We start from the raw sequence: 25,937 nt of genomic DNA on the forward strand, positions 1-25,937 counted from the left end.
AGGGTTTGCAATGGGTGTTTTTCTGTCAACATGTACATGTATCAGGCAATATACAAGCTATTTCAAGTCAATATAATCTTGTACGTTACAATAAGCCATTCAATTGCGTGGAACTGAAATGGTCATTTGATGTTTACATTGGGGGCACCCAACCACTTCGGCTTAGACTAACCCGGGAATTCTGGAGCTTCCCAGGGCGTATTTCCACGACCCCGCAATTCACATTTTAACACCCCGCATCTCACTTAATACGAGCCCACCCGCTTTGAACATTAGTATCAAGCACACATCAACCAAAGCAAGTCCATATGCGAGTCTGTCGAACTCTTTGTGGCCAGCTCAAAAGAAAGCCGGATTTCGAAGCGGTTTGCAATGTTAAGGCGCATGCATTCAGGGCTACTTTCAAGTTACTAGCATTGCTGCTGCCGCCCCGCTCGCCATCATGGAAACTTATCACATTATACAGTAGCATCGAAGTTTTGCAGACTCACATAATGGCTCCCATGCCGACCCAAATGCAGTCTACGCTCTGCCGATCACAAGAAATATAGCCGCCTGACTTACGATGACGAAGTATGCAATGGTAGAACCAGGGTAAACATGGCAGGTCTCCAATCTTAATAGCCAATGATATTGAAATCGGTGAAAGGGTAATTAATGCGGGAAGTGGTTGCCTGATGTCATCTGTCGCCGTAATTTATGCAACAGCATCACATTCTAGTACAAGCTATAAAAGCTGCAAACTTTCTTTGGCCTCTTCGCGACGGCGTCACGCGTTGTCACTCTTGGGAAGTTCGCAAGTCCCATCACTGAGTGGCATATTGCTTATACAAAGATTGGGTACAGCTATGCTGCTCATTTCTTCCATAAAGACGGCAGGAAAGGCCGTGACACTGTTCGCACAGCTTGCTGCAACGGCAAACAATGTCATCGACCTAACCGAACAAAAGTGGACACTCACAAGCCCGAATTTCAACAATATATCTGTTCCTGGAAAGGTGCCGTCACATGTCCATGTTGACCTCTATGCAGCAGATATAATCAATGACCCGTATGTTCCGATAATTCACTTATACGGGCGAAAGGCTCTTCGCATAATTAACACAATAATTCTTCCAGTTTGATCGAACTCAACGATTTCGACCTCCGCTGGATCGGTGAAAATAACTGGACTTACACCAGCGAGATTGAAGGGCTGTATGATCACAGCACAGCCAACAACATACTTCAGGTGCAGGATCTGACTGGGCGTAGGGAAAAATCCGACGTGGCCAGCTATCTCGTCTTTAACGGCCTCGACACCTACGCCGCCGTCGAATTCTGCGGGGAGCACATTGCGAACGCTGACAATCAATTTCGACAGTGGGTCTTTGACATCTCCGAGGCCCTAGCATCATGTACGGCTACTCGACCACAACTTACCGTCAAATTTGGCGCCACTCCCAACATCTCGGCAGCCATAGCCGCGGAGCCCGGGCAGGAGACATGGCCCAATGGCATCGACGAAGTCTATGAGATTCCAAACAGGCAGTTTGTACGCAAGGAGCAATCTGACTTTGGATGGTGCGTTATCCCATATGCTGGAGCATTTCTGTAGCTGACCTTATTTTGGAAGGGATTGGGGCCCAGCATTTGTTCCTGTGGGCATTTGGCAGCCTGCCTACCTTATTCAACTGGGCGGGCCGGATTCCGTATATGTAAAAAACTCAGCTTTTGACCTATACCGGAAAGGCCAATTGAACAACCTGCCGCCAGATCAGACTGCCGACTGGATCTTTAACGCGAGCGTTGACGTGGTCGGAACAATCCCTGATGGCGCACAGATGAAATACACGATTGTCGATTCAGACTCCCATCATCAGGTTAGCTCCGGAAGCTTCAGCGATATCACTAATGGAGGCGACGTCATCACTGGTTGTACGACCCTTGATGCTTCCAAATACGAGCTGTGGTGGCCCAGTGGCCTCGGTGCTCAGAAGCTCTATAATATGAGTGTTGAGGTCATCTCAAAGGGAAAGACCATTGCCTCTGTCAACAAGCGAATGGGCTTTAGAACGATTGTTCTCAATATGGAGCCTATCAGCGACATAGAACTGTCTCAAGGTATCATCAACGGTAGTAATTGTAAGATCAGACCTCATGACCCTCTACATTTTTCAGACCGCGAGCCAGGCTAATTCATAGTATAGTCCATTTTGAGATTAATGGCAATGTATTTTATGCCAAAGGAAGCAATTTCGTCCCCCCAGACCCATTCTGGCCGCGCATAACATTTGAGCACATCCATGAGATCCTCGCTGATGTAGTGGATGCTAACCAAAACATGCTACGCGTGTGGTCTAGCGGAGCCTACGCACCCGACTTCATGTATGATCTTGCTGATGAGATGGGTATTCTGCTGTGGTGCGAGTTTGAATTCAGCGTTTCCCTATACCCTGTAGCACCGGACTTCCTCGAGAATGTCCGCCAGGAGGCCGTCTATCAGGTTCGAAGAGCCAACCATCACCCCTCTCTCGCGCTGTGGGCTGGAGGAAATGAAATGGAGAAGGATGAGCTGCCTGCCGTCAAGTCGCAGGCCCCATCTCAGTACGAGCGTTACTTGAGTGAATACCTCGAGCTATTCCTCAACACATTACTCCCTGCCGTGTATGGCAACTCTCACAGCATTAGCTATATGCCTTGTAGCACCAACAATGGCTACTTGGAACTGAACTTCAGTCTACCTATCCCATTCGTCGATCGCCTTTACAATACCACGCCCGGATATCTCTATGGTGACAGCGACTTTTACGATTACAATGCAGCACACGCCTTCGATATCAACAAGTATGTTGTTGGTCGATTTGCCAACGAGTTCGGCTTCCACTCAATGCCTAGTCTCGAGACATGGCGCGAAGCCATTCCCGAAGACCAGCTATACTTTAATTCAACTATGACCGTCTTGCGCAACCATCACTATCCTCCCGGAAGCCTCACCACTAACAACACTGCTGATCCTCTGAGAGGCATGGGCGAGATGACCGTTGGGGTCCAGCTGTGGTATCCAACGCCGGCCAAGACTGACTCAATTGCCAACTTCGCTGCCTGGTGCCACGCAACCCAAGTCTTCCAGGCTGATTTTTATCACACTAAGATTCAGTACTACCGCGCCGGGTCAGGAATGCCACAAAGGCAGCTTGGCTCGCTATATTGGCAACTTAACGATATCTGGCAGGCGCCGACATGGTCGAGCAGGGAGTATGATGGCCGCTGGAAGGTAAACTTTTACGCAACAAAAGACATCTTCCAGCCCGTCATCATTGCCCCTGTGTTCAACGTTACTACAGGTGTCTTGGAAATATATGCCGTGTCGGACTTGTGGAGCGATGTTTCTGGAGAAGCAGGCTGGGAATGGATTGGATATGACGGAAATCCAGTTGGCCCATCTGATGCATCTGTGAAGTCGCAGAAGTTTACAGTCGGCCCCGTCAACTCCACTGTGTTGGCGAAGATGAATATCACGGCACTTACAAGCGGTGGTGGTCTTCCCGCCTCCAATGCGGTCTTAATTGCCAATATTACCGCCACAGGCACGCCTCCAAATTCGCAGGGCACGAAAACCTACTTGCACTCAAACTATTTCACAGCCACGCCTCTCAGTAAAGCTGAGTTGGCCGATCCGGGGTTGACAATTCGCCAAGAAGGGAACGCCTTTACTGTCACAGCTGAGAAAGGTGTCAGTGCGTTTACATGGATTGCTTTGGACCCAAAAGACGCCAGTGCCATCGTTACTTTTGATGATAATGGCTTTTGGTTACGGCAAGGGCAGAGTAAAACAGTCGGATATCGTGTTCGTGGAGTAAGTGCGGGTTGGGAAAGCCGTGTCACAGTGAGCAGCATCTGGAATGATACACTCTCTTCTTAAGAGAGTGGTTGCACCCGTATGAATCGCATTAAGATGCCATTTTCATATCTATAATATGGATTTTCTCAATTCACATTATATTTAGCACCTATAATAATGCATGTTCAATACCTGTTAAAGAATGCAATCACCTTTCATTCACCATGTTAACATAATACAAGCCTCGACTGTAAAGAAGGAAATCATGAATGCTCCAATTTTTTGCTAAAAAGCCTTAACTTATGTGTATAAAATGATGTTATCTGTCCTTTGAATGTTGTCTTCATATCTGAGACTTTTCCTTGACTGTTCATTACTATGCTAATATTGGGCGTGATTGACTCGTCTCTCGGAATGCATTCAAACTCTTCAAAGTGCTAGCGTTCCCGATAAAGCTTAGAGATAACGGTTGAAAAGTTAAAAATCAGGTTGATTAAAACTTCTTAGCCCATTTCAAGTCCTTAAAGTCTGCAGGCGTGGCGACGCGCACTCGTGAGCTACGGATCTCGGTATTGGCGAGTATCCCCTCGTAGACGGAAGCAAACTCAGAGCTACTGGAGACTCCATGCTCTGCAGCAGCAGCATCGACCTCGACGCGAAACATTAAGTAGACTTCATTCATACGAACGTTGGTCTTCTCGTTCTCGCGGGCCGCTGCCGTGGCCATAGAAAATAACGGACCCTGCCCAATAGCTGGTAGTGCAAACATTGCATCGTCCCCCTGCGAGCCCGTACAGATAGTCCATGTGCTATTTGGATTATTCTGCTCCAGTAGATATCCGATGGTATCACGATAGGCAACTGTAGTTTCCGTCAGAAAGGGGGCAACATACTAGGGAGCTTATATAATAATAGGTGTGTCATACAGAAATTGGCTTCAAATGACATATTCATGTTTTGCCGAAGCCTCTCGGTAGTGATGTCCTTCAGTGGAACATCTGTGTACTCACCACCCACTTGATGAAAAACGGTTCGTTAGCAAAGCAAACGTTATTTTCTACCAGAAGGCTAACAACCAACCGCAAGTGTACACATGCTGGAAAGGTGGCAGCACGCCAGCTTTGACTTGGTCGACAACACCCTTTATCCCAGTATCAGAAGTTACACTAGCTTCGACGATAGTGATGCTTTCTGATGAGCCGACATGTCTGTACAACTTATCTGCCGACGCTTGATTACGGACAATGGCCAAAACCTGCCGTCCAGAGCGCAGGGCACCTTTGACAGCAGCTACTCCAATGTTGCCAGTGGCTCCGACTACCAATACACACTCTGGCATATTGATGGAGGTGTATTTCTTTCAGGGTTGAATGGCGGGTGAGCAAATATTGATGGGCGGCTCTCCTCCGTGGATTGAGGTCGCTAGTAACGTAGGTTTCATATTTATATACTTCCATCGTCCTGGAAGATCTTGATATTTCATAACCCGAGTTGCAGCCTGCAAATTCATTTAACTAAGGCGGACAAGTCGGCATTCCGCGAAAGCCGAGCCCCGGAGAGATTACCAATATCATCATGCACTCTCATTGTCGACCAACGCATTAACGGTAAATACGCAATAGGATTCCGATAGTTAACACGCCAACCGCCTAATTACTGGATACCCCGGGCGATGCTAGGATTGCTGGTGGGTTAGAAAATCCGGTAACCTTTCCCAAGTTGATCACCGCCCTCGCGACTGGTCAGTTTCTAGTAAGGTAGAATACATTGATTTATAAGCGTGCCACGCAGGAATATTAGACCAACACCGTTGCTAATCAACACGGTAAAATATATTACTCTTTACCAAGGCATAGTTGTTCCTTCAATATTGTAATATGCGCCACTGTTCTCGACAGTTATACCGTCGAGCACTTTAATAACACCTGCTGAAGATTCCTCGATAGTGATGCCGTCGTAATCTGGCAGAGGGGTAATATTAGTATACCCACATCCGTAATCTTAACCCATCCTATTCCCCAGTCAGCAAAGATGCTTAACCAATGCTTCCAAAGGTAATCCTACCAAGCTGGATGAGCATAGTAGTAATACCATCCTCATTCAAAGTCTCGCTCCATTTGCGGACCAGCCTTGGACAGTTAGTCAGAATACACAATCTGCATATGAATGTGTAAAGGGTATCACACACATATTCAACCCAACTTCAGTAACTGCATACGCATTTGCAAAAGTAAATGCTAGCTAGCCATCTATTACCCTCCTTCAGGCCAGATTATTCAGAAATATACATAGACAAGAAGATCAGTCATGGGCGTAACCCTCGCTCTTCAAAACCTGGGAAAGGGGATACAGAAGATGGGAGCCCCCCTCTACCTTCTTTTTTTCGCTCGAAATTGGGGTCTCGCTATGGAAAGGATTTAGGAGATATTACTCAAAAGAGAGTACTTTGCGGAATGTAACAAATTGCATGGGAAAGCGAGGCACTAAACGTTACTGGCATTACGTAGCAAGACCCGATGACTAGAAATTAATGCTACATTAACAGGCTAATATTATCTTGGTGTAATTAGGTAGCCATGGGTTGCGAGGAGCTTTAAATAATTGAATTGAAAGAGTTGGTGGAAAGGGGTTTCCGAATATCCACAGGCGAATTCCAAGTAGTTAAACTCCTTGTGGATGACTTAGGTCAGGATATGTACCCTATGGACTCGTGCAAATCGCCGTCGGTTTTATTCTACGGATATTTTCTCGGTAGCAAAGCGGATATATCATATGCATATGCGGGCTCCTCACCCTTAACAGCAACTTCAAACGACGAAGTGTATTCAAAATCCTCCTGTGATATGTTAACATTTCAATCCATAGACTAAACTAAGATAACTAAGGGTAATTAGGCGTACTTTTAATCCGGAAGTAGGTATCGAGGTGAGATAATTATGTATTGGTTAGATTGGTACGTAGATATCGGAACAGCCTACTAGATCTTCTACGCTTCCGCCATCCGGGCAGGACATTTACACCGTACGCCATTGCCAAGACATAGCCATAAGAAACATTCTCTATATGAGCCAAAGATTGGGGATACCCATATCCAATCTACATATAGCTTTGGTTATCGTACTTAAAGAAGAACATGATGCATCCAAGAGACTCCGGTCTTGGAATCAAATCCATCATTACGATTCATAACGCGGTTAGCCTGTACTAGTTTTTATCATCTCTCACACTTCTTCGCCTTTGCCCACCGTGCTAGTCCAATAGGGGCTGCTATACATATCTTCCCTTTTATCGGCGCGTTTATTGCCGCTGTCATAGAGTCCAAATATTTTGATGCCAAAGATGTGCTATTACTTGTGCTTCTACGTTGTAGCAGGTGCTATGATGGTTGTCAGTGGCTCTGTAATGTCACAAACCACGTCTATAAGAGATGACAGCGCCGTACTGGGATTCCACACCCTCATCAGCTTTGGTGTCGGCTTGGTCTTTAGCAACAGCTATAGCGTTGCCAATGCCTCATTGCACGAGCCTAAAGGCAGACTCTCTAGTGCTACCCTCCTCAGTATCGCCTATATGAGAGGCATCGCGTTAGCGGTAGTCATCGCAGGCTGTATTTACCAAAATATTGGATTCAGACACCTTTGTTCCGCGCTGAAGCTCTTTGGTTTCGACGATAAAGATATTCGGGAAGCAATATCTGATTTAATTTCACCTATCTTGGACCCGGATAATCCAGTCTTATAGGACGTAGTAGTACATAGAGTCACCAAGGTTATTGCTCGCTTATTTCACATTGTTGTGGGGGCGGGCGCGCTATGTCTCGTTGTTAGTATCTGCATGAGATGGGAGAAACTCGACTTCAAGCGACCACTAGATGATAGCCGTGAGAAAGCTGCTGCCACACATGATAACCCGAGAAAAACGAATACTGAAATGAAGAAAGTTGCTGTTGTTTACTGGAAACGAACGATGATATTTAGTGTCCACTACAGCTGAAAATGCTATACAGAAAATAAGTAATCATGCTTCATCTAATTAAGCTAAGCACAAATGACCAATTTAATAGAAGGAAAAGGAACGAGACTGGTGTCAGTTGCATGGTGTCTCTAAGCAACTTCCTTATCTTATAGGTCCAATCTGTGGTTGAGACATATACGAAATTGAGAATAATTGTTTCGTCAAGTTGTGCTCTATACACAGATTTTTTTGCAGCTACAGCAGTCTTTTAGTTTAGGGGAAATCTGTATAACCTCCTTCAGGAACAAGACTACGCGTTAAATAGGTAATCGTGATGACACTGGAGTTCCAAATGACTACACATTCAACAATGAATAAAGATTAGCAAGTGTGAAGTAACAATCTATTTTGTCTTCAGCTCTCAACAACTTTTAATCAATTACATAAAATGCCAAAAAAAAAAAAAAAAAAAAAAAAAAAAATACTAGAATATAAAACATCTAAAACTCTCGCAACTTGTCGTCTTTCAGAAATCTTTGTAATGTTTCCGACTCCAGACACAACGAAACGTCTAAGCCACCATCGTGCAACCCACTGTCCATCACACATAGCATACCATCCAGGGGAACCATGATGGCATGCACATAGCGTGGGCGCAAACCCCTGCCCACAAAGTCAATATCGTAAACCCCAAGCCGGGCCCATGAAGTGACAAGAGTATGCTTCGTGCCAAGAAATGCTCTCCATAGACGCTGAGGCGCGACTTCATGCGCTTCGTCATGAAGTATAGCCGCTACAGCCTCAGGTGTGAACCGGTCAAGGCATGTGCGGATCTGTGAGGCTATAGATTCAATTTTGGCATCTGATCCTGTGAACTTGCGCATGGAATCGCCAATATGCGCCAGTACTAAAGGTGAACCCAGAAAGTTGTCTGGGAGGCCCGGCGAAACCCGAGCACGGACTCCTAGGGTGAAATCCAAGAAGACTTCATCATCCTTTTTGAGTAATGGTATGCGAGCCCGGTTGATACCTGACCAGACATGAGCCAGCAGAGCATCGAGGCGCGAGACTCTGGCCATGGTCCCTGTGGCTGACTTTTTCAGTCTTTCCAACTCGTCTTCCGTAAAGTGAATGAGAGCATTTGTAACGGAATTAGAAATATCCCAACTCTCCCACGGAGGAGGATATGCTGGAGACATCATGGCCCTCTGCAATAATGCGTCATCTTTCGGTTTGGAGTTTATTGTTGCCTGGCTAAGCGTTGCTTGGTGTCCAGCAGTAGTATTCCACCAGTCATGCCTGAGCAGAGGAAGAGAGCGGGCCTCTGAGACCAGGTCAGGGTCAGCCTCATGAGCGCCAATGTCGCCAGCAGCCCTAGAGTCTAACCAGTCGGGCTCAAAGATAGGGTACGCCAGATCTTTGGTAAGGTCTTGCTTCGTAAGATCATCGCGGGAAATGGACGCCCATCGACGCATAAAAAGGGTAAGAGAATGGGCATCGCCTAACGGATGGGCCATCTGTACGGCCACAGCGAAGCCACTGTTGCCCAGAAGAGTGACCTGTACAATGACACTTGGTAAACCTTGAAATGCATCGAGGTCATGGAGAGCCAGGTTTGTTGACGAGATCATGAGATCGGACTGAGGAAAGCTCGTTATCCACATTTCATTGGAAGCACGCATGACGGGTTCTGGAGCCACAAATGCCGGGGAACAGTCAAGTTGAACAACGTTCCACTCCACGCCAGGATCTGAATCTAGGCCGTAGGTAATCATCGGCCGATGAAAACGCTCCTTATGGGAGCCGTTCTTGCGGACTGGTGCCCACTGAAGCTGGCCCGCCCAATGTGGGAAAGCTTCGAGTGTCTTGGTGAAGGATACTTTGAGGTATCCAACCATCTCAGCTGGTGCGTCATGGTCGAAAACCCAGATGGCACCTGTAGGAGCGAATCGAACGACCGTAGCATCAAGAATGGATAATACGGTTGAGATTGCCGATTTTGGGCGGGAGGGCGGATGCAACCGGCTATTTTCTAAAATTGTTGCCTGCATAATATGAGCTTAAGAGGCTGCAAACGATTCATGTGGCTCTTGTAGGTCTCAGTCAAAGGACTAGGGATTATCCATAGGATTGAGTATGCCAGCTGGGTCGAAAAATGAATTATATAACCATTCTTTCTACGGGACTAGCTGCAGAGTATATTTTGTTGGAGAATCCCTGAGCCTTTGTCTCTGCCCTAAAAGGGTATGGTAAATATTACTCTAGTCTCGGCGTATGACTAACCCAACTTTTATTCCCCAGCCGTATCAATCCCTTACATTTCCGAAGGAATATTTACAAGGAGACCCTTGATTGTGGCCAGCTCCTCTGCTATACTGAGTCATAGTTTGGAAATTATCTCTGGTAAGCAATATCTAAGTGACGTAACTCCTTCTCCGATATTCTTCGTCACATAGTTACTAAAGAGCATATTTAAATTCAATAAAAGTCCCTGTACTACTATAGAAACCCAATTTCCATACCTTGGCAAATTAAGAGTTACCATTGTCGTGTATATTCAAGGTATTATGGGGAGATTTTGATAATCATGATTGCAAACAGTGTACAATAGAGATCAGTTTGCTCTCCGGAGATTTTGTTGAGTGTCCCCGGAATACGAAATTCCGTACGCTAAAACAGCCGAGAGCCTATCTAAGCACCATCTCCTCAGGCGTATCGTCATGGTGCAGATCTCCGTTGAAGGTGACTCCTCGAAGTGGGTTGTGCAGTATGTAAGAGTACACGATTCGATGGTCCTCACACGGGAAGTGGACTGATCTGGGTGACGCTATTCTGTCTTTGCCCACTGGTCCAAGTCCTAGCCAGCGGTTAGACCCGCTCCAACTCCGGTGCTAATAACCCCCAATAAAAAAGGGTCGGCCCCGCCGGAACCCCTTTGGGGTCTTGAGGGTGTTGCCCCATAGAATACATGTAGTGATCCCGGACGAGAATTTCTGCCGCATAATATAGCCACGATTTACAGTCGATACGGAGTCGGTCAGGATGGCGTAGCACATCTGATTAATAGAGTGTGGACAAAGGCAAGCCGACAGACAAGCAGACAACCAGTCGGGAGGACGGACATACTGACCAAGAAAATGTGCCATCATGACTATTTCCCGGAAAAAGGCCTGTGCACAGTGCCGGAAAGCGAAGGCCGGCTGCAACCTGAGCGCTCCCCGCTGCTCTCGATGCATGGAACGACGTCTCCAATGCGATTATGCCGGGCACGTTCCGCAAATGGCACGGTACTCATATTTTGCGGACGTATCTGTCAGGCATAGGGCTGTGGCCGTTGAACCTGTGACTACAGCTAGCACTGCAGCAATGCCTATGCTTGAGGAAGGCAACCTCTCACTAGACCACAGCAGCAGCATTCAACAGCATGGTATCCAGCTCTGTTTGCCTCCTCAAGCAGCGGCACTTCGTCCTACAAGTGGTCTCGATTAGTCGTTTATGAATATATCCGACGTTGAAATCGGTACTCCCTGGGGCTTGAATAAGCTGCCTACGGTGCCCAGCGCTAGCCTTCCGTGTCACTTCCCCGGCGGACTCATTGCCATATCACAGGCTCTTGGAATGGTAGATGACGGTGATAGTGACGAAGACTCTCTTAGAAAGGGTAATGCAACCGGATCCGGCACTCATTCTGAATTACTGCTTCACGACAAGACCTCAATGCCTCTTGAGGTGGGGCGCTCCATGACGACAAGCGCCTTGTAGCCACCAAATTTATGATGGGACAGACCGAATCGTATCCTATGATGATGACAACTGGATACGCACTCCCGCCTTTCATCCACAGTAGGTACGCCCCGGACGCCGGTCACCCCCATGACTGCGCCACCAGTACTAGATTTGCATGGGAGAGCATCTACGCCGTGATGTCTCGGCTGTATAGCGAGGTACCCTATTACCAGCATTTTCCTGCCTGTTTGTACGCTAACTTCAACTCAGGTTGAAGACACTGACATCCACACTAGGTAGTCATGATGAATGGCTAGTAACTTGACATTGCTCGCCGGGTAGTTGTTCGGCCAGTGTGTGGTATTACTTTATTCAAGGGTAGAAATGTCCCCTTGCCTCGAATCGCACGAATAATTATCTCCCATGGGTCACATTCCATAACTGCACAATGGCCAGCTCATTCTCAAATTGTGTGATTTCAACAATGCAATGTGTAAAATGTTAAGCTCCCGTGGTCTGACCATACTGGGAATATTTATCTGATAGCTATACAGTAGCATAATATATTTATAAAAAGTGTTAATTATTTCTTTGAGTAAAATGGTTAAATTTTTTCAATTACACTTGTCATTTTAAATACTATTTAAATTCCATTTTAGTTTTATCCTGTTAAGATTAATCATTAATATAGATTTCATTTCTATGAATTGATAATTGCATTGTAGCATCTTGAAATAAGTATATGAAATCTCCATACCAGGTTTGTTAAAGTAGCATGTAATACATAGTAAAGCATCAGGAAGCGTGTCACTTCTTTTTGTAAGTATGATCTTTTATTTCTTTGTAAAAAGTGATGCTCCAGAAATCCCTATCTACATTCTACATTTACGATATGAACATTATTTTAAAGCTTTCTTTATTTTGTTTGTGTTGCTTATTTCCTAACCCTAATATTAGTCAAAAAATTGACTAGGCAGGAGGACAACCCGAATGTGCATTCTATGAACTGCAGACAAGTGAATTGGAACTGCAGTTCAGCTGAATCCATCCTCCAGTTTGGGTCGTGATGCCACCTGAGTCTCTCAAAATCTGGTCGATTGAGGCGGGAGCTGTTTCAAAGTATCCAGATATGTGGCTGGCATTTTAAAGAATGTGCCTATGACACATTTGTGCAGTCAGTTATCGAGTGTGTGTTGCTTTCAACAATTTGTTCTTTATACCGGTGATATTCGTGAGCGTTGACATATCTATCTAATGTATAAATGAAACTCCTATTTCATCAATACATACTATCCTATATATATTGTTGCTGTGGGTGATAAAAGTTCAACTTCTCTATCTCTAACAACAAAACTCTAACCAAGTAGAATGACCTTAACCTAACTACGATAGTTATACCACAGATATATACAAACGTCAAAGTTACATTAGATCAAGATAGACTCCTCCTCTGATATCAGCCTTTGATTTTAATTGAGCAAGCGAATAATGGGGCCCAGATAAGTATCATAATCTCCGGATTGAGTGGCATCTCCACCCCACCTCAAAACACTAAAAAACCACCTGTAGTCGCCAGAGCCGAGCGTAACATTTACACCACTGTCATCAGTCACTACCAAACCTGTGCCTTGGATAAAAACACTACTTGAAGGTTGTCTCAGTCCTTCTGCTATCCAAAGATTACCGTAGCTTGGCTGGCCAAATAGAGTTGAGCCGAGCTGGTTAGAGGAGGGAAGGTACTCGTAATCCTCTGGGATGGTGAGATTAGGGCCATTGACACGCGCTTTTAGGGTGGTGTTTGCCGGAACAATGTCCGCCCTCAAGAGTGTAGTCCATCCCTGATTGGCTAGGCTAAATGAATATGTTGCAGATAACTGGACGGCAGAAAAGCCGTCGTTGTAGTTGCTATTGCCACTCTTGTCTGGGAATGAGAGCCAGGGAAGACCAGGAGATGTTGCTGTCGCTGCAAGATAAAATATGTAATCCATGTTGTAAGGGGAATAAGCAGGACCAATATAGGGAATACTAAGATTGGCTCCTTTCTCTGGAACGATATCAATATATCCCGAAAAGAGGGGCAATCGAGCTAGGCCGACTGCGAGGGCTGGAGGAGAGAGTTGCACAGCGATCTCTGTTGTTTCACCAGGTCTGAGCTTGAAAGTAGGGTTTGCAAATTTTGCCGACCCAAAAGTAGGAAGCTGGTTCACCTCGGGATAGCTGACTCCTTCATATACATACCCTGCTGGGCGATGTTGGAGCTTATATTTCTGAAGTGTACGTCCACTGTTTGTGACCGTGAAGTTAACTAAGCCGAACGAAGTGCGGTTGTTGTCTGTGACGGCCAATTGTCCCACTGAAACGTGAGTCAACGAGGTAATAGCATCATAAACATTGACAAGGCCGGCTCCCTGTTGAGCTGTGGTAGCCAGCATGCTTGTATTCCATGCCCAGGTGGTTGGTCTGGCCGTAATTTGCAGAGAAATTAATATCTCGTCAACCGATAAATGAGGAAACTTTGACTTGACGAGCGCATAGCAGCCGGCGATATATGGTGTGGCCATAGATGTTCCAGAGATAACACCATAACTACCAATACTCTCTGGGAATGTGGAAAGAATATGGCCACCGGGAGCCACAATCTGCGGCTTGAGCTCGAATGTACGCCTAAGAGGGCCCCAGTTGCTATATCCATCTACCTTGCCGCCCATGCTCATCGGAGGGTTGATATAAGTCGAGTTATCGAAGAACAACTTGTACTTCTTATACCCACCAGATGCAACGTAGTTGCTATAAAATGCATTCGAATCAGGCTCTATCACCGTATATGCTTTAGTAGTACCGTTGTTAAATCGGTATGGTAGCAGACCTTCGTAATCTTGGTAAAAGGGATTTGTGCTGCTATTATAGAAGCCGAATAAGTAAGGAGGGGCAGTGCTGCCACAGCACACGATGTCTGTCAATGGACAGTTCCCAGAAACACTAACCGCGATTACGGTAGTGCTGAGATTCCCTGATGTGTGGATATCGTCAAAAATTTGATTCCAATCGAAAGAACCGCATGAGCTACCCGTAAGGAAGTAGACATCAAGCCCATCAGGCGCCGAAATAGGATACACTGATGAATAATGAATTTCTGCGCCAAACTCATCCTTTGCCGTGTAGATAAGCGGAAAGTTCGAATTAGCAACCGCGCCAACAGAAATAACGCTAGTTAATTCACTGGGGAGTGTCTCCTGGTAGAGATTAGCTGCATTCAGTGACTGTAATGCGTCATTTCCCATGGCGACAACAATGGCAATGCCAGCGTCTTTGATCTGCTGTGCAGCATTCGCCACCGGGTCATATTTTGGCAAAGATCCAACCATTCCTTCATCAAGCGATAAAGACATGCTGATAACATCAACACCATCTGCCATGGCTTTGAGCATTGCCTGCAAAACAAGGTCGCTTGTGCCACCTCGTCGCACCCCTCCTATATCACCGCAGCTGAAGATGCGATAAGGATACAATGATGCTTCAGGGGCCACGCCGGAGATGGGGAACCCGTGAGGCAGGTGTAATGGGTCCATACCCAAAATTCCTATGCATGTTTGTCAGACTACTATCAAGTTGGCGTAGCATTGGTATGTTCTGGGTTACTAACCTGCCACATGTGTTGCATGGTCTGACTGAGCACAATCAGAATATGGGTCGCTGCTTTCGACCAAATCACCAGCATCTGAAATGAAGGAGTATCCTCCAGCAATCTTTTTGCCAGGTCCGAAGCCTCCACCAAGGGCCGGGTGCTTATAATAAATACCAGTATCGATAAAACCAATCTTAACTCCCTTCCCTTTATATCCTGCAGCGTGGGCTTTATCAACGCCACCCATTCGTAGAGTGAAACCCAGATCTTCCGAGGCGTGTTTTCCTCGGCGTTCGAGTGACGAAAAATCGCCTGGGGAACCAACTGAACTAGTTTTAACCCGTGGCACCTCATACTGGATGACATCAGCAACGCCGATAACACCTGGGAGTGCGCCGAGGAGCGATTTTATTTCATCTAATTCGCTGTCGTCAGATACATTGATTGATATGCCGGTAAAAATACCAGTGGTGTTGAAGATGTGGCGGACGGTGTAGTTGACAGCACGGATGTTGTCTGTGAACGCATCGAGAGTTGTTGTCTTCTCATCCAATTCTATTATCAAAGCTCCACTGGACTTTTCAGTTGATCCCGCCACAAAAGAGGCTGCTAGGGGAAGCAGCAGTGACCACAGGAGAATCATGATTGAAACTAACAGCCAAGCCTAGTAAAATCTAGGGGAATGTTGCCCGGCCAGAGGTTGGTAGTTGGCCTGCTAGTATCAGGCCTTTGTGCTCCAGATGTCCTCTTTTATATACTTTTCGCAAACTCAAGTTTACTTGTTCACGTATTCAGATATCTCATGTACAAACCTACGAAGTACACTTGCAGACGATGTCAATAAGCCTACGGTACTTTTTTAGCGTCTGTATCTTCAACAGGGCTTGGGCATACTCTAACCGATTTTAGCGCAAACATGCAGATGCATGGACCATTTCGGCAGCTGGAAAAGTGTTGAGTGCCACAGACCAGGTCGAGAACGTAAAATGAAGAAGTGCATAGCCTGAGTTGCTACAATAGGAATGGTAGAGCCCAGTGGTTTAGCAAAACTGGAAGGTTGGGTTCAAAAGCAGTAGAGTACAACACTATAAAGCCTGCATGGCGTTTGCCAAGGCCCGATTTTGGGAGCGTGACATGGATAAGGCCGGGGTTGAATCCCAACCAGATCCCGGTTTTACGATAAGTACTAATCAAATGATAAGACCCTACGGAATAATTAGACAGAGATACGAACGAGGCCGCACAATCACAGAATGATAGGTAGAAGCGGGGGACTCTAAGACGAATTTTTGATCCATCTATTTTAAATACGAGAGTCTGTGTCAAAAGTTCAGGATCTGTGCATCAAGATGAGGGGCTAGAATTCATAGATATCGGACTACAGAAAGCCAGGAGGAGACGCCTAGTCCAGATGGGAAAAGTATCTGTACTACATCGTAATTTTTCGTTTTAATCTATTTTCAGAGATGGGGAGGTTGAATATGTGGAAGACTTTTAGTATTTAGTTTACCTCGAACAATCTTCGTGGCTTAACTTACGAGAGTGGTCCCGTTTGGTAGCGTGCTTTGTTGTCCAGAAGGGTTTGAAATAAATTAAATATAAATCTCCGCCAATACCCCTCACATGCTACCTTTATCTGAGCATCCTAGGTTATTTCCTCTTCCGAGGAAACTAGGTATAACGTACAATTGCAAGGTTTCTGAGTAGCGTATCCAATCTTGAGCCTGTCATCATCACCCACCGCTCTGACGTCAGAACATGGCATACGGAGGATACTGTATCTCGGCTCAACAGCCGGTAATCATTGGTTGATAGACAAGGGCAACTCCAAAACAGCAGGTGCTGGAGTGTTCCCTTGTGAATCGCATGCATGTTGCATCGTTAGCTTTGCTCAAACATAGCTAGTTCGCGCATTGTAACCCTGCCTGGTGCGTTATGGAGCGACTCTCTGCTTATTTCGTACTAGCCTCAACAGATGCGCGTATATGGATAGCGACTAAGAGGGCAAGAGGGTTTCTCTACTGTTTATAATGGGGAACCTAGCATTATGATATATATTATCAATCAATTGCGCTGATGTTCTGTTCTGTAAAAGAGGGGAACTCTATCGCTACATCTAATCTCTTATGGCAATGCGGCTTTATCTGAAGTGGGATGAATAAATTAACACCAATCAACAGCAATGTTTCATTATTTCAAGGGCTCATATGATTATGGACCTCAGTAATCGAGCTGTTGATGCATGTGTACTTCAAGCTCGATATAAAACATCATAAGCCCCTTTCTAAATATTATTGTATGCATACAAAGTAGTGTGCAGGGCCAAGAGTTAGCGATTATTACGGGATGGCTAGTTGGTACCCTTTAGACAGTTTGCATTACTGAAAAGAGAGCCCTGATTAGTTGTCGTATGTATAATCAGAGGGGGACTTGGCCGGTTTGAGATCTTCTCACGTTAGCATTGTGGTCAGAAAGTGAGGAATGCCATGTGGCAATAGCTCTTGGGTTTCTTATTTCAGAGTCACGCCTGTTACTAGATCCAGGCTTTATATTATCCTTGTTATAACTTCTCTCCCCTTTGATACTGCTTACTCAGAGGAGCAAGCGGTATTTATGCACCAGGTAATCCAGGGAGCTTCACGCAGTGACATTATTCATTTATCTGCGTTGGCTATGCGACAGATACTATAAGAAGTGCACAAGATTCAACGTTGTAAATTGCATATTGGTTAACCCCAAACTCTCCAATATATTCACCCTTCTTCCAATTGTGAGAATACAGAGTGAACTTTCACCTACAACTATTTTAGAAGCAGGGTTAGGGAATTTAAAGCTTCCAGTTGTCCGGCGCATATACGGCCTAGTGAGTCCACTTTTCTACCGTAGAATGGAACTACGAGCACAGTAGAATTGAAGAGTGGGTCTGTTGGGCAACTCAATCAAGATGTCCGACGGGATGTAGACTTTTGGGTCTATCTTGAACTGGTCTGTGCTCTATATGTCCATTTTGATTCTCGTGTCAGTAGCAGTTCAGAGCGCAGCAATCGGCCGATGACATGCTGCAAGTACCAGGATATAGTGCATCTACAGATTGCTTGGGGCCCCACGCCTTCTTTTCCGCTAGTGGCAGTGCGTTCTTTCTATGAATACCGAGTTCAGTATAGGGTATTTGTGGGAATATTAAACAGAGGCAGGAATACTTGCGGGATTGCTCAAAACTCGTAGTGGTATTCCAGGATGCATGGCAATGCAGTAGATAGATGTTGGATGTTTCAGACATTTACAGAAATATAGGTGGATTATAGCTCTATAGCTATATATTTAAGCTAGAGATTTATCCCTCTTCACAAATTCTAGAGCATATTCCAATACCTCTTCCCATCCCCTCTCATTGACAATGCCATGCTGGATTGTTAACCGTTAGCAATATTATCACCCATATGAAGTGAAATTGCATCTTCTTGTATGCAGATGAATGTTCCAATGCAAGCTCATAAGTGAAGGCATTCGCTTTGATCCAAAAAGAAAGAGATGTTCTTACCGAGCGGCCTTCAAATTCTTTGTACTCAACAAATCCACTTCCCTTTTGGTACGCCTTCATCTCTTTCTTCACCGTTTGTGGTGGCACGACATGGTCTTTAGAGCCTGAAATAAGGAGTAATGGTGCGCGGTCACTCTTGCCAAAGTCCACGTGCAACACTCCCTTGGGATGTACGATACCACCAATAGCTCCTTGCCAGAGAACATGAGCAATACTGGGAATGGAGTATCGGTCATATAAAGCCTTGCTCTCTTCTTCAGACACAGTATTTCCAAAACAATATCGAAATTCGGACTCTGAGATCTTGACTGTACTTTCGTAATCGAAGGGGTTCGACAGGACTGGTAGAGTGGCCCTCACTGTGCTAAGAGGCAGCGCAAAAACACCCGCCGGATTAGCTGGACAGATAGCGATGCCGGCAGATCCAAGGCCACGAGATAGAAGGATCTGCACAAACAGCCCGCCAAAGCTATGACCGATGATTATTGGCGGCTCAGGTAAGCGTGTGATAATCTCAGTGTAATGGTCGCAGATTTCATCAATACTTTTATTAGCCATTGGCTTTGGGTCATCACGGATCTGTTGTGGTGTCCTGTCGTCAACACCTGGCCAACCTGGAGCAAGAACTGTGTACCCTTTGCTTTTGAGACTAGAAATCCAATATTCCCAGGACAGAGGGGTCATCCAAAGACCATGGATTAGCACTATTGTGCCATTTGAGACTGGCTCGTTGGACATCCTGTTGACCCAAGGCCTAGAACTCCAGATATTTAAGACGTGAAGTAGGTAGTTCGAAACGGTAATCCTGTGGCGCACATCATCAATTCGCAAAAGTCGTTGTGAAGAGAGGAGATTATATCGTCCTCGAAATGAGTGGGGGTGATTATTAGGATCCATGCCATATTATTCTATTTTCAATTCTGTACATTAGTTCCTTTTCACATGCCTAGACTAATGGGTGTCCATGCATGAAGAATGTCGGCTTAATGCTACGGCACGGGCACGAGGCCAAATCCTTTAGGCTGATGTGGTCATACCTTGGACACACACGATAGTGAAGGCAGTTTCAAACGCCTCATATGATGTTACTATATTTTGGTTCCGACGTGATTATCTGCGTCATGTCATCCAACAACTCCCATATGGATATGAACCATCATCCAAAATAGTATTACAAGGTCTAGATACTGTTACTTGGGGGCAGCTCAATATAGAAGCTCCAGCTTCTGAGGTTTCTATGGGGTTAGCTTCTTTCCTTATGCTATGTTATTCTAAAATTCCTATAATAACTAGCAGAGTATTTTGAAGTGTATGATACATTTAATACATGACCCCCGCGCAGCCGGGCACTCGCATACGACTATACGAGCCTTGCAGTGCGTTTATGTGATCCTGCTATTTCCCCCGCACAACGGGAATCAGATTGCGTTAGTGTATGGTGCTTGTTTGTATCATTTTAACAATAGCTCCTAAGGCGCAAGATGTGAGCATTTGAGCTGCACACTGAGCTCATCCTCTCAGTCAATGTGACATCAATTGCATGAAATATTAACATTAATTAATATCCTGGGCGTGTCACTCACCCTCTCTCGAGATTTTATATGCGTTATTTTCTCTCTATTGATTTCGATGCCGCACTAAAGGATGACACGTCACGATTCAAGCACAATATTCCTCCATAGCGAACTCGTCAACATTAAACACCTACAGGTGAGGTATAATATGTGTGTAGATGGAATATTTACAAAACGAGTAATCTAGTTTTGTATTATAAGCAACGGCTCAACACCAACCGGTTATAATGTGCCACTGCCCCCGCCAAACCAGATAAGTGAGCTGCTATTCACCACAGAAAGTGCTGCCATTAGTGGAGTTTTCTCTATTTGAGGGAGGAATTCTTTTTTTATTCTCGTTGAGCAGCATATTTTAATAATTTGTTGAGCAATGAGCTCACCTCCAAAGTTGCGTTTTCCAGAGGGTTTTCTGATAACGCGTGACGATGAAGCTATAGTAGTTCTTGGTCGTCTTATAGAGGAGAACCATAAGAAGAACCGGTTGCTGTATAAAGAAGTGCTACACAACCATGTTCAGCATGTAAGAAGGATACTAAAGTATAATGGCAAACGTCTTAACTAAAACTGTGAGCCTAGGGATTGTTAGCTGCGTACTGCCTTGGAAGTAGCGGCGCAAGGCTAATGGGAATATATTCCGAGGAGATAAAGGAACTCGAAGGGCGTGAAAAATCCAAGCATGAGAAATTAATGACAGAGGCTGTCCTTGATACAGTGTTGGGACATCGGGAGTAGGTTATAATACAAAAGAGATCATGAAAGCCTGCTAATGGGTGTATAGAAATGAGCTTGATTTTATCACATATTTCGAGCAGCAACAGTCTGAGTCTGGTCTCAATTTGCAACAGATTTTACAGTACTGGATTCTCGACCGAGAAAAGCAATTCTTGCCAGGTTTTATTGGTGGTTATGCCCACCCACTAATTATGTTCGCGGATTCAGTGGAGCTGGGTAGCTCGATGTTGGCTTTTGATGCCCTTGCTCTCACGGCTGTCGACTGGAGCCCCTTGACAAGTCTAATCACCATGAGTCTACCAGAGCCACAGACTTGCCCAAATGGGATAATTGAGATACTCGACACAATCCGAAGCGATCCTTCCTTTGAACATGTTGTTCCAAGTCCTGGTATCCAGCACATTACTGAAATTTTTCATGATGGACCTGCAAAAGCTGCGGTAATAAAATACCTTAGCATCGGTTACGCATATCTCTCAAAGCCGGAATTCAATCTGGAAGTCACAGAGGAAATGGTTGAGATTGCTATCCATTTCCTGGTGTGTACGCATGCGCCTGGAGCACCGGCTTTTGACTTCTATCTGTGTCATAATCTAACGTTTGTCAACTGCCTTCGTATTCTACTACCTGTGTTTGAATATGTAGATGCAAAGAAAACTTTGTTACGGATATATTGGCTACTAACTGTCCTTGCTTTTGTGACACAGGGGCGGCCAGTAATTAACTCAGAATTGATTTTGCCGTGGAATTCAACTGCCTCGCTCGCTGCATGGGATCAAATAAGAAGCGCTGCCCTCAACTCGACGGGTGTGTTGAATCAGTGGAGGATTTTCGATGCCCATTTTCTCAAGGCTGTGGGTATTATGCATACGTTTGGTTTGGGTATGCCGGGTATAGAGTCCCTGATACAGGCAGCAGCTTGCAAATTTGTGGCGGAATTCAATTGCTGGACTGGATTTGGAGCATCTTAGACTAAATAATATCACTAATATAGATTATAGATATTATTTAGAGTAGCTGCACTACGTATTCTACAATGCAATGGTTATAAATAGCCATAGATCAGTTTAACTTAATACGATCCAGATGACAATGTTAAAGGAAAGACCGAGAAACCATCTCCAAAGTGCTTTTTACTAATTGGAAGATCAATATCATTCGCAACGAATTACATTCACTATCCAAAAACCGAGTCTAAGTAACAGTATCCTACCTGAATAGCTGACTGTCCGTCGTGATGCCAATTGATAGTAATACGATAAACAGCGCTGATAGGATAGAGCACTTACCTCTGAGTGTAACCCTTCCCGTAACCAAATGGTTTCAGGGCGGGGATACGTCACATTACACATAGTACCATGACTAAACATGAGAGTTGCCCAATTGTATGAAAAAGTTACGCATTTCCAGTTAGTTTCGAACCCTGGGTTCTTCGAAGAGGTATGCTGATAACGCAGTCGCATCCTTCAGGACTCGTCTATTGCAATCCTCTGCTCCTTCTGTAAAAGCTACACTTACTAATCGCGAAGAAAGGAATATTTACACCACCAAGTAAGATTACCCATGTATTTAGGAAGCAGCCATTCATGTGATTGGTTGGGTCTATTCTCCCGGAACTATCGGCATCTTCAATATGCAAGTCTCGTATATTCGTCAAGGCAGTCACGCACACCTTGAATTGGCCACTAGACGTAGTGCAAATTAGCCTGATCGACTGCATGTAAGCTTTGAACGAATGAATTCGATAATAAGAGTAGCGTAGACTCCGTAGAGCAACGGGATAGTACCGACCACCCACTTGGGACAATATGGAGAGTATGTAGTATGTTATACGGGTGGCGTATTATTGGTCCATTCTACCCCCAAGATTTATATTTTTATGCAGCTGAAAGCCGTGATAACCGCACAAGCGCAAATGGTTTGCTATGGTGTTGTAGTATACATGGTGTGGGGCCCACCGTACAGTACCTATATCATGTGGGGGCGAGGTGCCAGAAACAGTAGGCATCTCGCTTGCAAATGATATAAAAGTCCAAGCAGTTGAGCTGCAAGTTTTAGTTTTTCAAATATTATCATCATATCGTTTCGTGTTTCTATATCTGAACGCAAGTATGTCGGAGATTCGAATTGGAGAATACCTGTTTCGCCGTCTTAAACAGATGGGCATTGAGACAGCTTTTGGTGTTCCTGGAGGTAACGCAGCATTGTATATCTCTCCTCCGGCCACAAATGACTTTCTAACATTCCTTTTCAAAATTAAAGACTACGAACTTGCGCTTCTTAACTACGTGGAACCTGCAGGTCTGAGCTGGATCGGCACACCAAACGAACTAGTGGGATCCTATGCAGCTGATGGGTATGCTCGCCTCAAGGGTGCCGCTGCCCTGGTCACCACTTTTGGGCCTGGAGAACTAAGTGCTCTCTGTGGACTCGGAGGCTCCTTCTGTGAAATGGTTCCTGTTCTCCATATTGTTGGATACCCGTCATTTGCAGCTCAGGCGAGCGGCCAGATCTTGCACCACACTCTCGGGGACAAAAGCTATGAGTGAGATTAGACTCTGGAATCTCAAAAGGATATACTTGCTAAGACTTTATATAGTCACTACGTTCGCATGTCATCAGAGCTTTCCTGCGCAACGACTGTTTTGAAGGATCCAGGCAATGCTACAGCAGAAATCGATCGGGTTTTGAACGGTAAGACACTACCTACTTGGACGTCGATGTTATGTTGTACTAAACTCAACCACCAGCTATAATGTATCACTCGCAGCCTGGCTAGTAAGTGCGAATACTAAAGCTAAGGAGGCGTACTATGTTTCCTCCACTGACATACATGTACACAGCATCGGCATCACTGAAGACGTCGTCAAAACATTAGTTCCAACGGCTTCCTTGAATTCCACGTTGATCAAGATGACGTTGCCTCCTGGGACAGAAGACGACCGCGCCTTGGCAGCTATTATGGCCGCACTGGAGGCGTCCAAGAACCCCATAATAATAGTTGACGGTGGTGCTGGTCGAAGCAGCTGGGCCCCTCATGCTATTGAGCTTATCAGAGTGCTCAAATCCCTACACTTCAACACCGTCATGGGAAAGGGCGTCGTTGGAGAAGACGACCCTCTGTTCGCCGGTTGCTACGCTGGTGTTGGTTCCTCGCTGGCGACTAGCAAGGCAGTCGAGGAATCAGACTGTATCCTCTGGCTTGGTCATATGCCGTCAGATTTTAACACGTGAGTTCATAGAGAATATGCTGATGATATTACCACCTCGTGCTGATATAGGATATAGCGGAATGTTTACGGAACACATCAAGTCTTCCATTGTTATTGACTTTCAGCGATTCCATATTACGGTAATATAAGATTGACTGCCATACTAGCATCGCCGGGCTAATAATCTTCGGTGATAGGTTGGTCAAAAGCAATTCCAAGCAAGAATGAACACGGTAAGTCTCTACCATATATACAAAGTTAGAGTATTAGAGTCTGATAATTATTAGGTTCTCCCCAGACTCTCCCAATCTATTAAATCGAGTAGCATATTGTCCCAGAGAATACCCCCAGCACCTGTCGCGTATTTGTCGCAAATATCTGCAGAAATACCAACGTCTATGATCACTCAGGCCTGGCTCTGGCCAGTAAGTTCTATATATATTGCACAAGAAAAAATACCTGCTAACCACCACCTCTTTCTGTCCCTTGTAGCGCCTCTCCTCATTTGTTAAGCCGGGGGACATAATCGTCGCCGAGACTGGAACATCTCAGATCGGCGCCGTCAGTACCAAAATGCCACAAGGCGTCTACTACTGGACGCAGGCAGTTTGGGGTAGTATTGGCTATGCCATTGGCGCAGCTGTCGGTGCAACCATTGCAGGCAAGGAATTGGGCCAATATCGCAGGATGATTGTGTTTACTGGTGAAGGAAGCCTACAGCTGACGGTACAAGCCATGTCCATCCTTAACCGCCATGGCGTGGTCCCTTATGTGTAAGTCGATTACCTTCGGGGAACGCGACTCCAATATGACGTTGACTAAATCGTATGTAGGTTTATTCTGAACAACAATGGGTACTTTCACAAACATTCCCAAGAAGACTGATGTAGATGCTGACCTCGCGTGCCTAGTTACACGGTTGAGCGATACTTCGAGGGATGGGATGCCGCGTATAATGATGTACCAGACTGGGACTACGGTGGTCTATTCAGGTCTTTCGCGCCAAACCTCACGACCAATACATTCAAGGCTCGGACCGCGGCGGAGCTTGACAAACTCCTTTCAGAGGATAGCTTCCAAAATGCCACCGTCCCGCAGGTAAGACTCCGTCATCAACTTCCTGCAAGAGTTTCACACTGTATTAATTCGTTCGTTGGAGTGCATTGACATGGCCCTGGATAAATATGACGCTCCGGAGGGACTTACCGCTATATTTGACTTTAAGAAAAAGATGGCTGGCGCTTAATTTATCACACAGGTGAATGACCACATGTCTGGGACATAGGTGGTAATGCAGGATTTCATTCAATTGTGCCACGTATTGCAATACCGAATTCGCCTCTTCAATAATTCAAATTCACACAAAACCAAGCCGATGTCTATTGCTATCAGGCTGTTCGGCAATTCTATCCTCTTGCGGCCCTCCCAAGAAATTTGTCAAATTTGTGGGCATTGAAAGCTAGTGACGCGGGCTAATCGGGATAGAGTGGGTGCGGTCAAATCCGGGCCTCGGTCAACAACAACTGAATGGCCAGATGATTCACAGCCGGGAGAGAGATCATTAACTTGAGCAAAACGGAATGACCGATTTTCGCCAGCGAATGCTGCCAGAAAACCAGACTTGCTATTTGGAATACATCAGCCAACATTCATATTCACATGTAACTTAATTCCCAGCAATCTCGATGATTTGCGGCTGCCTCTGTGACGATGCCCTATTTAAATAACACAGCGTATAACTCCCTGAAGC

The 25,937-nt window shown here is 45.4% G+C and overlaps 8 protein-coding genes across 8 annotated transcripts; 4 read left to right on the forward strand and 4 right to left on the reverse strand.

Moving 5' to 3' along the window:
* Positions 1-848: 848 nt before the first annotated feature.
* On the forward strand, positions 849-3,904 carry TRIVIDRAFT_33307 (glycoside hydrolase family 2 protein; the record flags this gene model as incomplete). Its single annotated transcript, XM_014104588.1, has 5 exons — positions 849-1,051; positions 1,120-1,197; positions 1,276-1,562; positions 1,615-2,124; positions 2,190-3,904. 5 exons carry the CDS (start codon positions 849-851, stop codon positions 3,902-3,904), a joined length of 2,793 nt encoding a protein of 930 aa, XP_013960063.1.
* A 412-nt stretch (positions 3,905-4,316) lies between these two features.
* On the reverse strand, positions 4,317-5,162 carry TRIVIDRAFT_219629 (uncharacterized protein; the record flags this gene model as incomplete). The annotated part of the gene is made up of 3 exons (XM_014104589.1): positions 4,317-4,684; positions 4,750-4,839; positions 4,904-5,162. 3 exons carry the CDS (start codon positions 5,160-5,162, stop codon positions 4,317-4,319), a joined length of 717 nt encoding a protein of 238 aa, XP_013960064.1.
* Positions 5,163-8,277: 3,115 nt separating this feature from the next.
* TRIVIDRAFT_32971 (uncharacterized protein) lies at positions 8,278-9,828 on the reverse strand (the record flags this gene model as incomplete). Its single annotated transcript, XM_014104590.1, has 2 exons — positions 8,278-8,610; positions 8,686-9,828. 2 exons carry the CDS (start codon positions 9,826-9,828, stop codon positions 8,278-8,280), a joined length of 1,476 nt encoding a protein of 491 aa, XP_013960065.1.
* Positions 9,829-10,924: 1,096 nt separating this feature from the next.
* On the forward strand, positions 10,925-11,266 carry TRIVIDRAFT_219631 (uncharacterized protein; the record flags this gene model as incomplete). Its single annotated transcript, XM_014104591.1, has 1 exon — positions 10,925-11,266. The coding sequence occupies one exon, from the start codon at positions 10,925-10,927 to the stop codon at positions 11,264-11,266; it is 342 nt and encodes a 113-aa protein (XP_013960066.1).
* A 1,706-nt stretch (positions 11,267-12,972) lies between these two features.
* Positions 12,973-15,771, reverse strand: TRIVIDRAFT_189569 (uncharacterized protein; the record flags this gene model as incomplete). The annotated part of the gene is made up of 3 exons (XM_014104592.1): positions 12,973-15,083; positions 15,147-15,644; positions 15,702-15,771. The coding sequence occupies 3 exons, from the start codon at positions 15,769-15,771 to the stop codon at positions 12,973-12,975; spliced, it is 2,679 nt and encodes an 892-aa protein (XP_013960067.1).
* A 2,678-nt stretch (positions 15,772-18,449) lies between these two features.
* On the reverse strand, positions 18,450-19,407 carry TRIVIDRAFT_62532 (uncharacterized protein; the record flags this gene model as incomplete). The annotated part of the gene is made up of 2 exons (XM_014104593.1): positions 18,450-18,533; positions 18,670-19,407. The coding sequence occupies 2 exons, from the start codon at positions 19,405-19,407 to the stop codon at positions 18,450-18,452; spliced, it is 822 nt and encodes a 273-aa protein (XP_013960068.1).
* A 1,206-nt stretch (positions 19,408-20,613) lies between these two features.
* TRIVIDRAFT_219634 (uncharacterized protein) lies at positions 20,614-21,695 on the forward strand (the record flags this gene model as incomplete). Its single annotated transcript, XM_014104594.1, has 4 exons — positions 20,614-20,763; positions 20,820-20,971; positions 21,022-21,573; positions 21,683-21,695. The coding sequence occupies 4 exons, from the start codon at positions 20,614-20,616 to the stop codon at positions 21,693-21,695; spliced, it is 867 nt and encodes a 288-aa protein (XP_013960069.1).
* Positions 21,696-23,086: 1,391 nt separating this feature from the next.
* TRIVIDRAFT_145079 (uncharacterized protein) lies at positions 23,087-25,433 on the forward strand (the record flags this gene model as incomplete). Its single annotated transcript, XM_014104595.1, has 12 exons — positions 23,087-23,168; positions 23,238-23,520; positions 23,575-23,669; positions 23,726-23,753; positions 23,819-24,205; positions 24,264-24,327; positions 24,385-24,420; positions 24,475-24,612; positions 24,680-24,960; positions 25,021-25,041; positions 25,099-25,285; positions 25,347-25,433. The coding sequence occupies 12 exons, from the start codon at positions 23,087-23,089 to the stop codon at positions 25,431-25,433; spliced, it is 1,689 nt and encodes a 562-aa protein (XP_013960070.1).
* Between the last annotated feature and the right edge of the window lie 504 nt (positions 25,434-25,937).

This window comes from Trichoderma virens, assembly GCF_000170995.1.
Source record: "Trichoderma virens Gv29-8 chromosome Unknown TRIVIscaffold_3, whole genome shotgun sequence".
Lineage (NCBI taxonomy): Eukaryota > Fungi > Ascomycota > Sordariomycetes > Hypocreales > Hypocreaceae > Trichoderma > Trichoderma virens.